Source organism: Trifolium pratense, linkage group LG7, assembly GCF_020283565.1.
Source record: "Trifolium pratense cultivar HEN17-A07 linkage group LG7, ARS_RC_1.1, whole genome shotgun sequence".
In the NCBI taxonomy this organism is placed as follows: Eukaryota; Viridiplantae; Streptophyta; class Magnoliopsida; order Fabales; family Fabaceae; genus Trifolium; species Trifolium pratense.
Window position 1 is genome coordinate 20498199 of NC_060065.1, and position 15098 is coordinate 20513296.

The following is a 15098-nucleotide window of genomic DNA, read 5'->3' on the forward strand; positions in this document are numbered from 1 at the left end:
AATTCTAACTTATAACATGGTAATATTCGCCTTATAAAATGATAAAAAACTGAGAATAATCACAAATGTTAATGAAAAAATCCGCACTTATGACATGGTAAAAAAAAAACCACATTTGCTAAAAATTGAATTAGAAAAAGAGAATAATATAATTAAGAAATTAATAAAGTATAGACCTGGTTTCCATATTTTTGTGAAAAAAATATCAAGTTTGTCCCTTTTTATATAGCACAGAAACATTCATTTCTCACAACAACAATTAATTCTCTCTCTATTTTTTTCTATATTGCACTAAATCACACAACTCTAGTAATAGTATTCATCAAAAACACAAAAATTCTTAATATAAATAAACTTTGAGTTTATTGTTTCAAGACAAACACACTCACAAAATAGAAAAAGAGAAAGAAAATGGGTAGAGGAAGAATTGAATTGAAGAGGATAGAGAACAAAATTAACCGGCAAGTAACTTTCTCAAAAAGAAGAAATGGTTTGCTCAAGAAAGCTTATGAATTATCTGTTCTATGTGATGCTGAAGTTGCTCTTATCATTTTCTCTAGCCGTGGCAAACTCTATGAATTTGGAAGTGTTGGGTATTTTTTCTTTCTCTCTTTAATTTATAAAGTTTCAATTTTTTTATAGACCCATTTCTTTAATTTTTTTGAAAGTTTCAATTTTTTTATAGACCCATTTATTTAATTTTTTGAAAGATTCAATTTTTAGTTTCTATTTTTGTGAGGTGCAAATTCCAATGGCTAATTGAATCCATTTTCTTTGTTTTATATTTTGGGTTTTGTGATGTTGTACTAAGTAGCTTCTTATATTTCTCTGTACAATAAGCTTTCTTCTTTGCATCAGCTTCTTTCACCAAAATGGTTATAAGTTCTCTGCTTGTTTTGCTTTTAAGATTTAACTACACACAAGTACTTTTGACACATTAATTTTTTAGTATTTTATTTTTTCCTTGTTCTTTCTCTTAACACATATATGCAACTGACACCCTCATAGCCTCTCCCCCCTCTCTCTCATAGAATTTCTGGATCTTAAGCTATTTCATGACATATTGATTTTTTTTAATTAATTTCATGAGTTTTTTTTTTTTTAATTTTTTTTTTAATTTCATGAGTTATGGGAAAATATATTTAAATTATTATGAGTTTTGATATTTTTCAATGATAGATCGGACACTAAAATATTAATAGTAGTACAATACAACATCTGAAAAATAATATTATGTATAAAAGTCAGAAACAAGAAAGGGAAGAAACAATCATATGATAAGTACTAGACTGACTATATACAAATTTTGTATTATATGATATAATTGTATGTGTTTGTGTGTTCAATCTTATATACTATTGTGTAAGATCTAGGGCTTTTACCAAAATCATGTTCTAAATAATTGAAGGTTAAATGAAGCAATTTATTAAACTTTTAAACACTTATAAGAATATATGGAGTTCTTATGCTTTGTCTATATCTCTTTTATAAGTGTTTAATCTTTCGGTTCATCATTGTATGAATACTTTATTATCTTCCATTTTTATCCCTAGCTATATATCACTAGGTTTGGAATTACACTTTGAATCTCTCTCTCTCCTCTAAGATTTTTTTTTTAATAAGCAAAATTTGAATTATAAGAAGTATAAGGAGTACTCAACTCTTACAATTCAAGAACAGACACCTTATAAACTTTGAAAGCTCTAAGAGATTTCTTAATTAGCCAGCAACGTGTATTTTTTTTTTCATATTTTTTCAATTAGGTATAGGTTTTTGAGATTGTTCATCTCATGTTTAAATTTCCTCTATATATCTTTCTATATTTTATTTTTGAAAAAAAAATCTTCATCTTCTTTTTATTATACTATTACTATCAGTAATTTAGTTTCTTTTAGAAAATAAATGTGATTTTGTGAGAAAAAATGGACAATTAAGTTTATCAGCATAATATATTCCATAAGTGTAGCCGAGTTGTAACTATTAGGAACATTATTGGAGATGTCGGATTTCAAATCTAGAATTATCTATTTTTTTTTATATTTAAAGTGTGTGAGTACTCTGCTACTATAGATATTTAAAATGGTTTTTCTATTTCTCTATATTTTTCAATTAGGTGTAGACTTTTGTGATTTTAATATATTTGCCATTCCTGTGTCAAAAAAAAAAAAATTTACCATTAAAAAAAAAACTAGATCCTTAATATTTTGACGGTAACTTGATATTTATGAGCTATTCCACTGATTTTGAGAAATATAGGTTTTTTTATCTTGTAAAACTGACATGCTTTTAGAAAAATACACATGTAAGTATAACTTAATGATATTGTATTTTATAAAAAGATTTTATTTTCAAATATAATTTCTCTTTAATTTTTACATTTAACCCAACATTTTTTTTAATAATAAAAAGTTGTATTATTAATAAGCAGTACAAAGCGTACTTAAAGCTTACAATACAATAATCGTTAAATACAAAGAAGACACTCTAAAGGATTAACATACCAATCTGAATAAAAATAGATACATTGTCTATTCACACGACCAATAAACCAAAACTAAGAAATAAACTTAATTTGATCTACCAACTTAACATAGTTCGGTAAAATATGCCTCTAAACTACCAAATATAGGCACCAATATTGTTACGAAACTTCCAAATACACCAAGTTGTAATGAGCCAAATCAAGTGTTTCATCGTTGACCTTCTTAAATGCCATCAAAGAAATTGAAATGCTCCCATCCCTCTTCAAAATGAATATAGGCACACCCCAACATAACCGGTTATAAATTTTCCTCCAAACAAATTGCAGAAAGATGCAATTAGATAAAGACTTAATTAGTAAAATGGTCCCTTAAAGACATTTTTCGTTTCAGATTGGTCCCTTAAAGAAAAAAAGGTCCAAATAGGTCCCTTAAAGAAAAAAAAGTCCGAATAGGTCCCTTAAAGACATCTCCGTTAATCAATTTAGTCCCTAAAAAGAGGTCTAAATAGGACCAAACTGATTAACAGAGATGTCTTTAAGGGACCTATTCGGACTTTTTTTTCTTTAAGGGACGTATTTGGACCTTTTTTTCTTTAAGGGACCAATCTAAAACCAAAAATATCTTTAAGGGACCATTTTACTAATTAAGCCTTAGATAAAATACCAGTGAATATCAACCAAAGACATCAACTTTTGAAGGAATGTCATTTTTCCATGACAATTAATCCAACATTGAAACGACCTTACGGTGTGAATGTGTTGACTTAATTTCATGACATTATATATAGATCTACCAGTATAATTTTGTGCTTAAAGATCATTGGAATTGGAAAATTACCATTGTTTATTACTCCACATTTATATGCGTGTGAGTCTAGTCACTATTGCTACTTGACAAAAAAATAAAAAATATTATATAAAAGATAATTACACATGAACAAATGGTAGACAGGCAATATTAAGCTGCACTGTTAAACCTTTTCATATAGTAAAACTCAATCTTTGAAAAACTACATTCATAAACCTAAGCATTTTTAATGTCATTGCCTTTTGCCTTTGCGAAAAAAATAAAAAAATTCATAGGCCTAAGCGACACAATAGAGTTTCCCAACTTGTGGAACTGTGGGTTGAAGATTTTAGTGTGGGATGGGCAACCCTCCAAGTTGCTTCAAGAAAAATGGTTAAACACGAGAAAACATGCTCTAACAATTAACACGTTTTTATACTATTTGCATTTGAAACTTTTGACGTGGAATTAAATTTGAATTATCTGATCTTAATTATATCGAATGGTCCAGATGCACTGTAGAATATTTCTATTGATCATGTTGGTGTGGAATTAATTTCATCTTTGGTTTGGCTGTATTTCTGGATTGTTTGGGTATTTTTGGTTTGACAATATTTCTGGTTTGTTTTTGTCTTTCTGAATTATTTTGTGTACTTTTCCATTGTTTTTTTCTTAGTTTATCTTTGTCTTTCATAGTAAGTAATTAATTTTGTAATGGGAGCGAATATTCCTTGTACAGCCTAATTTACTTAATATATATTTTATTTTCAATTAAAAAATAAAATTGGTAAATTTTATTATAAATTTTTTTTGTTTATATTGGAGTTGAGGATGGAACCCAAGACCTCATGTATGCTACCAAAATTCAAATTTCTGACTACTAGATCAAATATATTGGCTTAAATTTTTATTTCCATTAATCCAGAAATTTTTTAACATTTCCCTTGGTTTTTTTTTTCTATTATGTATTTCCTTAAAAAAAAAAAATTTACTCAATGTATTTCCTTAAATTTTTAAACACAATGTATATATATTATTAATTTATTGGCCATCATTTCTATTGACAGGACTTCCAAAACTATTGAGCGATACCAACGGTGCTCATTTAATCCACAACAAGATGACCACCAAATCGATTGTGAAACACAGGTATGTCATCACAATGAATACTAGAAAAAATTGAAATAATGATACATAATTATAAAAAGAAAAAAGCAAAAATTATGTCTCTGTTATCGGTTAAAAGTGTAATTCAAATTTCTGTTATGTTAGTTAATACTTAATACTAAGTAGTTAGTTAGTTACAATGATGGTTAGAAGTTATTCAAATAATTAATGACCTATTTGTTGTCTAAAAAGCTTAAAGAATGTTACCGGTACCTCAAAATTTAAAGGATCTAACTGTTATAAACACGAAACTTAAAAAACATCGAAATATATTTGGTCTTTCTTTTTTCTTTTGACGGTGGCAACTTTTCTAACGCATATAATGTATTTAATGCAATATAATTTCAAAGTAATTTTTTAATTATTTTTGTAATGAAAATTTTAAATAATTCTAGGTGATGTATAGATTTTTTTTTTTAATAATAATAATTTTATATCTTATGTTTTGGAAAGCAGAGTTGGTACCAAGAGGTGTCTAAGCTGAAGGTTAAGTATGAGGCTCTTCAAAAGACTCAGAGGTACTATTATACCCATTTTACATATATTGTATAGAATTTTAATTTCAATACTGGTGACTACATACCATCTTTGTTTTCAAATTTGTTACGATGCATATTGGATTGACGGCGAATTTGATAGAATCAAACTATGTTATTGTGATATAATTTGGTAAATACTATACACTCTAAAGTTTCAACATAATCAATGTGTTATCGTAATTTTGTTTAACTCACCCTCAATCTAAATATGGAGATACATATGTTAATTGATCATCAAGAAGAAGGACTCACATTGAATAGTAACAATTATTATTTTTTTTTTTTAAATATTTTAAATAAATTCCTAGAAAAACATGTGAAAATTTACTTTCCAATCTATGTAATGTCATTTCAGGCAGTTGCTTGGGGAAGATCTTGGACCTTTGAACATAAAGGAGCTGCATAATCTTGAGAAACAACTTGAAGGTGCTTTAGCACAAGCTAGGCAAAGAAAGGTGTAGTGCACCCATCTACATGCATCATCTTTTATTGTTTTGCTAGTTTTCCTTTGGTTGTAAACATGATTAAAATTGTTCACGAATTCTAGTTCAACTGGTAGAAATGTCGAAATTATTAGGCCGGACGTCATGATCGGGGTTCGAACCTCAATCACTCCAATTTGTGTGTGTTGAGTTTTCAATGTCTATTCATTTCGATATACGCGGTCGCAACTGCAGTTGTGATATTGTTGAGAAGAGTGTTAAAAACTTGCGCGTTAGAAATAATTTAGAACAATGGTTATGATTAATGTATAGAAATATTGGCTAAGGGTTATAAAGAAAGATACAAATTTTATTTATGGTTGATCATACCTGAAATTTTATTTCAATTTGCAGACACAAATTATGGTTGAACAGATGGAAGAGCTTCGCAAAAGGGTAAGATTAATTATGACAAAAATTATGTTCTCTGATTTTATTTTATCATCTAAGTCAAAATTACCTTGTTAAAAGTTCAATTATTGTCAAATTTAAACACTTTAATTTCTTCATTTGGTCAGTTTCAGAATTCATTCACACTAAATTAGTACTTATGTATCTTTGAGATCAAAATAATTTCTCAATTTTGATATTTTTCAACCATTTTGCAGGAATGCCATTTAGGAGACATGAACAAACAACTAAGACTCAAGGTTACATAGGATTGTGTACTATTTCTTTATGTTTTTTGGTCAAGTGATTTATTAGCGACTCATAACTTATAAGTGTGGAGAAGGGGATTGGATATCACATAGTTACTGCGTCAATGCAGTAACGGTGGTAGAGCGTCCGATAAAAAATGAATGAAGTTGAAAACTGTGTTAAAATATTAAATAAATAGGAAATAAATTTCAACCGCCCGCAAATGTCTAATGCATGTAACTGTGTGAAACAGCTACAATCAATATCCGTGAAAAAGTGAAAAATTCTGAATTCAAACTCAAACCTCTACCAACTGATTAGTTCTAGTTTAGAGATGGATTGTGTACCATTCCTAGCTAGTGCAATAAGCCACATGTCTACATTTTTATTTTTTATTTTTATTTTTTTTTGAAACAACATTTTTTTTTTATTTTATTTAAATTGAGGAAATTATACTATCTTATTTAATTATTCTTTTTAATTCTTGCTTCAAAATATTATTTTCAGCTTGAAAGCGAGGGATTTAATCTTAAAGCTATGGGAAGCTTGTGGAGTTCTAATTCAATTGCTGGAAATAGCAACTTTACCTTTCAGCCACCTCAAACCAACCCTATGACTATGAATATGGATATTCAAGCAGAACCCTTTTTGCAAATAGGGTAAATGAAATTTCTTTCATTTTTGCATACATAATCACTGGATTTGAATTAGTTAATCAGATGAGTATATAATCTTTACTAATCATAACAATTGACCTAACATAACAATGTTAAATAAATTATAATGTTAATTAGCCTTTTGATTGGCCAGATACCAACAGTATGTTCAAGCTGAGGCATCTAATGTTTCAAAGAGCATGGCTTGTGAGACTAACTTCATGCATGGATGGATCCTTTGATAAATTGAATTAATCAAGTATAAGATTTACCTACTGTTTATATGCCTTTAAGATTTATGTTTTGGCAATAATTATTATCAACACAAGATTGTATCTTTGTGGAATGGCAAACTGCAGACTCCTATAGTATATTTTTGTAATTGGATACAAATATAGATAATCGTCCTTTACTTATATTTAAAATAATATTTTTTGTTTGTTGGATATTCCGCCTTCATTGCGGTCCGCCCCCATCTGACTAATTGCGGCATTTGGGTTGTCTTCATTGCAGCCTCCAACACCATCATTGTGTTGGGTGTGAAGGGGTGGATTTAGTCCCACATTGCTAAGAGATAAGGCCTGTGTAGCGTTTATATAGCTTTGGCAACCCTCACCTTACAAGCCGGTTTTGTGAGGATGAGTTAGGCCAAATATAAAATTTGACATGGTATCAGAGCCTATCCTAGATCTATTGTTGGGCTTCCCGCATCGTCCACGCTTCAGGCCCATTGGGCCTGAGCGTGAGGGGTGTGTTGGATATTCCGCCTTCATTGCGGTCCGCCCCCATCTGCCTAATTACGGCATTTGAGTTGCCTTCATTGCAGCCTCCAACACCTTCATTGTGTGAAGGGGTGGATTTAGTCCCACATTGCTAAGAGATATGGCCTGTTAGCGTTTATATAGTTTTGGCAACCCTCACCTTACAAGCCGGTTTTGTGAGGATGAGTTAAGCCCAATGTAAAATTTGACATTGTATCAGACCCTATCCTAGATCTATTGTTGGGCTTCCCGCATCATCCACGCTTCAGGCCCATTGGGCCTGAGCGTGAGGGGGTGTGTTGGATATTCCGCCTTCATTGCGGTCCGCCCCCATCTGCCTAATTGCGGCATTTGAGTTGCCTTCATTGCAGCCTCCAACACCTTCATTGTGTTGGGTGTGAAGGGGTGGATTTAGTCCCACATTGCTAATAGATATGGCCTGTGTAGCGTTTATATAGCTTTGGCAACCCTCACCTTACAAGCCGGTTTTGTGATGATGAGTTAGGCCCAATATAAAATTTGACAGTTACGTTAATCGGTCAATGGTGATTGACGCTGAACTTGGTAGGGAGGACCACAGTTTGATCCCCGCAACTAGGGATGGCAAAAAACCCCAAACCCAAGAGACCCATCCGAACTCAAACCCAAGTCAACGTGCAAAATCCGATTTGACTGAGTTTGGGTTCGGGTGACACCCGATAATATGGGTGTGATGTGAGTTTGGTATCAGCCAAACCCACCCGAAACCAATACACCCACCCGAAATATTTTATAATTACCTAATTATCCCCCATAGTCTCCCTCAATTTCCTTGAAAGACCTTGATTTTAGTTATAATTTAATTTTTTGCAAGTCTATGTTGTAATTTCCTTGGAAGATTTTAGTTGTAATTTAATTCAAAGTCTATATTGGAATTTAATTTCTTAAATTTGCAAATTATTTTCAAACGTGTTGCGGGTTTGGGTTTGAGTGGAAAAAACCCGAACCCAATGAGTATGAGCGTGGGTGTTGTTTTGCCACCCGAACAACCTTTGGGTTTGGGTGATGATTTCGGGTGTGAGTTTGGTAAGTGTCAAACTCGCACTCATGAGTGCCTGTTGTCATCCCTACCCGCAACTGCGAACGGAAGGGGACTGAAACCACATGATGTCAGAACTGACTGCGATCCATTTTACCATCCTTAGTTATATGAACATCATGTCGCATATGTACTCCAATACGCCATAAAATTACACCACCTAAAAGTTAAAACGGTGTTTATAAATTTTGGGTTTTGTGATGTTGTACTAAGTAGCTTCTTATATTTCTCTGTACAATAAGCTTTCTTCTTTGCATCAGCTTCTTTCACCAAAATGGTTATAAGTTCTCTGCTTGTTTTGCTTTTAAGATTTAACTACACACAAGTACTTTTGACACATTAATTTTTTAGTATTTTATTTTTTCCTTGTTCTTTCTCTTAACACATATATGCAACTGACACCCTCATAGCCTCTCCCCCCTCTCTCTCATAGAATTTCTGGATCTTAAGCTATTTCATGACATATTGATTTTTTTTTAATTAATTTCATGATTTTTTATTTTTTTTAATAAATTTCATGAGTTATGGGAAAATTATTATGAGTTTTGATATTTTTCAATGATAGATCGGACACTAAAATATTAATAGTAGTACAATACAACATCTGAAAAATAATATTATGTATAAAAGTCAGAAACAAGAAAGGGAAGAAACAATCATATGATAAGTACTAGACTGACTATATACAAATTTTGTATTATATGATATAATTGTATGTGTTTGTGTGTTCAATCTTATATACTATTGTGTAAGATCTAGGGCTTTTACCAAAATCATGTTCTAAATAATTGAAGGTTAAATGAAGCAATTTATTAAACTTTTAAACACTTATAAGAATATATGGAGTTCTTATGCTTTGTCTATATCTCTTTTATAAGTGTTTAATCTTTCGGTTCATCATTGTATGAATACTTTATTATCTTCCATTTTTATCCCTAGCTATATATCACTAGGTTTGGAATTACTCTTTGAATCTCTCTCTCTCCTCTAAGAATTTTTTTTTAATAAGCAAAATTTGAATTATAAGAAATACAAGGAGTACTCAACTCTTACAATTCAAGAACAGACACCTTATAAACTTTGAAAGCTCTAAGAGATTTCTTAATTAGCCAGCAACGTGTATTTTTTTTTCATATTTTTTCAATTAGGTATAGGTTTTTGAGATTGTTCATCTCATGTTTAAATTTCCTCTATATCTTTCTATATTTTATTTTTGAAAAAAAAATCTTCATCTTCTTTTTATTATACTATTACTATCAGTAATTTAGTTTCTTTTAGAAAATAAATGTGATTTTGTGAGAAAAAATGGACAATTAAGTTTATCAGCATAATATATTCCATAAGTGTAGCCGAGTTGTAACTATTAGGAACATTATTGGAGATGTCGGATTTCAAATCTAGAATTATCTATTTTTTTTTATATTTAAAGTGTGTGAGTACTCTGCTACTATATATAGATATTTAAAATGGTTTTTCTATTTCTCTATATTTTTCAATTAGGTGTAGACTTTTGTGATTTTAATATATTTGCCATTCCTGTGTCAAAAAAAAAAAAAAATTACCATTAAAAAAAAAAACTAGATCCTTAATATTTTGACGATAACTTGATATTTATGAGCTATTCCACTTATTTTGAGAAATATAGGTTTTTTTATCTTGTTAAACTGACATGCTTTTAGAAAAATACACATGTAAGTATAACTTAATGATATTGTATTTTATAAATAGATTTTATTTTCAAATATAATTTCTCTTTAATTTTTACATTTAACCCAACATTTTTTTTAATAATAAAAAGTTGTATTATTAATAAGCGGTACAAAGCGTACTTAAAGCTTACAATACAATAATCGTTAAATACAAAGAAGACACTAAAGGATTAACATACCAATCTGAATAAAAATAGATACATTGTCGATTCGCATGACCAATAAACCAAAACCAAGAAATAAACTTAATTTGATCTACCAAGTTAACATAGTTCGGTAAAATATGCCTCTAAATTACCAAATATAGGCACCAATATTGTTACGAAACTTCCAAATACACCAAATTGTAATGAACCAAATCAAGTGTTTCATCGTTGACCTTTTTAAATGCCATCAAAGAAATTGAAATGCTCCCATCCCTCTTCAAAATGAATATAGGCACACCCCAACATAACCGGTTATAAATTTTCCTCCAAACAAATTGCAGAAAGATGCAATTAGATAAAGGCTTAATTAGTAAAATGGTCCCTTAAAGACATTTTTGGTTTCAGATTGGTCCCTTAAAGAAAAAAAGCTCCAAATAGGTCCCTTAAAGAAAAAAAAGTCCGAATAGGTCCCTTAAAGACATCTCCGTTAATCAATTTGGTCCCTAAAAAGAGGTCTAAATAGGACCAAACTGATTAACAGAGATGTCTTTAAGGGACCTATTCGGATTTTTTTTTTTTTAAGGGACGTATTTGGACCTTTTTTTCTTTAAGGGACCAATCTAAAACCAAAAATATCTTTAAGGGACCATTTTACTAATTAAGCCTTAGATAAAATACCAGTGAATATCAACCAAAGACATCAACTTTTGAAGGAATGTCATTTTTCCATGACAATTAATCCAACATTGAAACGACCTTACGGTGTGAATGTGTTGACTTAATTTCATGACATTATATATAGATCTACCAGTATAATTTTGTGCTTAAAGATCATTGGAATTGGAAAATTACCATTGTTTATTACTCCACATTTATATATGTGTGTGAGTCTAGTCACTATGCTACTTGACAAAAAAATAAAATATATTATATAAAAGATAATTACACATGAACAAATGGTAGACGGACAATATTAAGCTGCACTGTTAAACCTTTCTATATAGCAAAACTCAATCTTTGAAAAACTACATTCATAGACCTAAGCATTTTTAATGTCATTGTCTTTTGCCTTTGCGAAAAAAATAAAAAAATTCATAGGCCTAAGCGACACAATAGAGTTTCCCAACTTGTGGAACTGTGGGTTGAAGATTTTAGTGTGGGATGGGCAACCCTCCAAGTTGCTTCAAGAAAAATGGTTAAACACGAGAAAACATGCTCTAACAATTAACACGTTTTTATACTATTTGCATTTGAAACTTTTGACGTGGAATTAAATTTGAATTGTCTGATCTTAATTATATCGAATAGTCCAGATGCACTGTAGAATATTTCTCTTGATCATGTTGGTGTGGAATTAATTTCATCTTTGGTTTGGCTGTATTTCTGGATTGTTTGGGTATTTTTGGTTTGACAATATTTCTGGTTTGTTTTTGTCTTTCTGAATTATTTTGTGTACTTTTCCATTGTTTTTTTCTTAGTTTATCTTTGTCTTTCATATTAAGTAATTAATTTTGTAATGGGAGCGAATATTCCTTGTACAGCCTAATTTACTTAATATATATTTTATTTTCAATTAAAAAATAAAATTGGTAAATTTTATTATAAATTTTTTTTGTTTATATTGGAGCTGAGGATGGAATCCAAGACCTCATGTATGCTACTAAAATTCAAATTTCTGACTACTAGATCAAATATATTGGCTTAAATTTTTATTTCCATTAATCCAGAAATTTTTTAACATTTCCCTTGGGTTTTTTTTCCTATTATGTATTTCCTTAAAAAAAAAAATTTACTCAATGTATTTCCTTAAATTTTTAAACACAATGTATATATATTCTTAATTTATTGGCCATCATTTCTATTGACAGGACTTCCAAAACTATTGAGCGATACCAACGATGCTCATTTAATCCACAACAAGATGACCACCAAATCGATTGTGAAACACAGGTATGTCATCACAATGATCACTAAAAAAAATTGAAATAATGATACATAATTATAAAAAGAAAAAAGCAAAAATTATGTCTCTGTTATCGGTTAAAAGTGTAATTCAAATTTCTGTTATGTTAGTTAATACTTAATACTAAGTAGTTAGTTAGTTACAATGATGGTTAGAAGTTATTCAAATAATTAATGACCTATTTGTTGTCTAAAAAGCTTAAAGAATGTTACCGGTACCTCAAAATTTAAAGGATCTAACTGTTATAAACACGAAACTTAAAAAACATCGAAATATATTTGGTCTTTCTTTTTTCTTTTGACGGTGGCAACTTTTCTAACGCATATAATGTATTTAATGCAATATAATTTCAAAGTAATTTTTTAATTATTTTTGTAATGAAAATTTTAAATAATTCTAGGTGATGTATAGATTTTTTTTTTAATAATAATAATTTTATATCTTATGTTTTGGAAAGCAGAGTTGGTACCAAGAGGTGTCTAAGCTGAAGGTTAAGTATGAGGCTCTTCAAAAGACTCAGAGGTACTATTATACCCATTTTACATATATTGTATAGAATTTTAATTTCAATACGGGTGACTAGATACCATCTTTGTTTTCAAAATTGTTACGATGCATATTGGATTGACGGCGAATTTGATAGAATCAAACTATGTTATTGTGATATAATTTGGTAAATACTATACACTCTAAAGTTTTAACATAATCAATGTGTTATCGTAATTTTGTTTAACTCACCGTCAATCTAAATATGGAGATACATATGTTAATTGATTACCAAGAAGAAGGACTCATATTGAATAGTAACAATTATTTAAAAAAAAAATCCTAGAAAAACATGTGAAAATTTACTTTACAATCTATGTAATGTCATTTCAGGCAGTTGCTTGGGGAAGATCTTGGACCTTTGAACATAAAGGAGCTGCATAATCTTGAGAAACAACTTGAAGGTGCTTTAGCACAAGCTAGGCAAAGAAAGGTGTAGTGCACCCATCTACATGCATCATCTTTTATTGTTTTGCTAGTTTTCCTTTGGTTGTAAACATGATTAAAATTGTTCACGAATTCTAGTTCAACTGGTAGAAATGTCGAAATTATTAGGCCGGACGTCATGATCGGGGTTCGAACCTCAATCACTCCAATTTGTGTGTGTTGAGTTTTCAATGTCTATTCATTTCGATATACGCGGTCGCAACTGCAGTTGTGATATTGTTGAGAAGAGTGTTAAAAACTTGCGCGTTAGAAATAATTTAGAACAATGGTTATGATTAATGTATAGAAATATTGGCTAAGGGTTATAAAGAAAGATACAAATTTTATTTATGGTTGATCATACCTGAAATTTTATTTCAATTTGCAGACACAAATTATGGTTGAACAGATGGAAGAGCTTCGCAAAAGGGTAAGATTAATTATGACAAAAATTATGTTCTCTGATTTTATTTTATCATCTAAGTCAAAATTACCTTGTTAAAAGTTCAATTATTGTCAAATTTAAACACTTTAATTTCTTCATTTGGTCAGTTTCAGAATTCATTCACACTAAATTAGTACTTATGTATCTTTGAGATCAAAATAATTTCTCAATTTTGATATTTTTCAACCATTTTGCAGGAATGCCATTTAGGAGACATGAACAAACAACTAAGACTCAAGGTTACATAGGATTGTGTACTATTTCTTTATGTTTTTTGGTCAAGTGATTTATTAGCGACTCATAACTTATAAGTGTGGAGAAGGGGATTGGATATCACATAGTTACTGCGTCAATGCAGTAACGGTGGTAGAGCGTCCGATAAAAAATGAATGAAGTTGAAAACTGTGTTAAAATATTAAATAAATAGGAAATAAATTTCAACCGCCCGCAAATGTCTAATGCATGTAACTGTGTGAAACAGCTACAATCAATATCCGTGAAAAAGTGAAAAATTCTGAATTCAAACTCAAACCTCTACCAACTGATTAGTTCTAGTTTAGAGATGGATTGTGTACCATTCCTAGCTAGTGCAATAAGCCACATGTCTACATTTTTATTTTTTATTTTTATTTTTTTTTGAAACAACATTTTTTTTTTATTTTATTTAAATTGAGGAAATTATACTATCTTATTTAATTATTCTTTTTAATTCTTGCTTCAAAATATTATTTTCAGCTTGAAAGCGAGGGATTTAATCTTAAAGCTATGGGAAGCTTGTGGAGTTCTAATTCAATTGCTGGAAATAGCAACTTTACCTTTCAGCCACCTCAAACCAACCCTATGACTATGAATATGGATATTCAAGCAGAACCCTTTTTGCAAATAGGGTAAATGAAATTTCTTTCATTTTTGCATACATAATCACTGGATTTGAATTAGTTAATCAGATGAGTATATAATCTTTACTAATCATAACAATTGACCTAACATAACAATGTTAAATAAATTATAATGTTAATTAGCCTTTTGATTGGCCAGATACCAACAGTATGTTCAAGCTGAGGCATCTAATGTTTCAAAGAGCATGGCTTGTGAGACTAACTTCATGCATGGATGGATCCTTTGATAAATTGAATTAATCAAGTATAAGATTTACCTACTGTTTATATGCCTTTAAGATTTATGTTTTGGCAATAATTATTATCAACACAAGATTGTATCTTTGTGGAATGGCAAACTGCAGACTCCTATAGTATATTTTTGTAATTGGAT

The 15098-nt window shown here is 30.0% G+C and overlaps 2 protein-coding genes across 2 annotated transcripts; both read left to right on the top strand.

The window, feature by feature from the left end:
* The first annotated feature begins 203 nt into the window (after positions 1 to 203).
* LOC123898120 (agamous-like MADS-box protein MADS3) lies at positions 204 to 7198 on the top strand. The gene is made up of 8 exons (XM_045949008.1): positions 204 to 593; positions 4337 to 4418; positions 4893 to 4954; positions 5331 to 5430; positions 5812 to 5853; positions 6066 to 6107; positions 6604 to 6755; positions 6907 to 7198. The coding sequence occupies exons 1-8, from the start codon at positions 412 to 414 to the stop codon at positions 6992 to 6994; spliced, it is 750 nt and encodes a 249-aa protein (XP_045804964.1). The 5' UTR covers positions 204 to 411; the 3' UTR covers positions 6995 to 7198.
* A 1018-nt stretch (positions 7199 to 8216) lies between these two features.
* Positions 8217 to 15098, top strand: LOC123896026 (agamous-like MADS-box protein MADS3). The gene is made up of 8 exons (XM_045946478.1): positions 8217 to 8227; positions 12315 to 12396; positions 12870 to 12931; positions 13289 to 13388; positions 13770 to 13811; positions 14024 to 14065; positions 14562 to 14713; positions 14865 to 15098. The coding sequence occupies exons 1-8, from the start codon at positions 8217 to 8219 to the stop codon at positions 14950 to 14952; spliced, it is 579 nt and encodes a 192-aa protein (XP_045802434.1). The 3' UTR covers positions 14953 to 15098.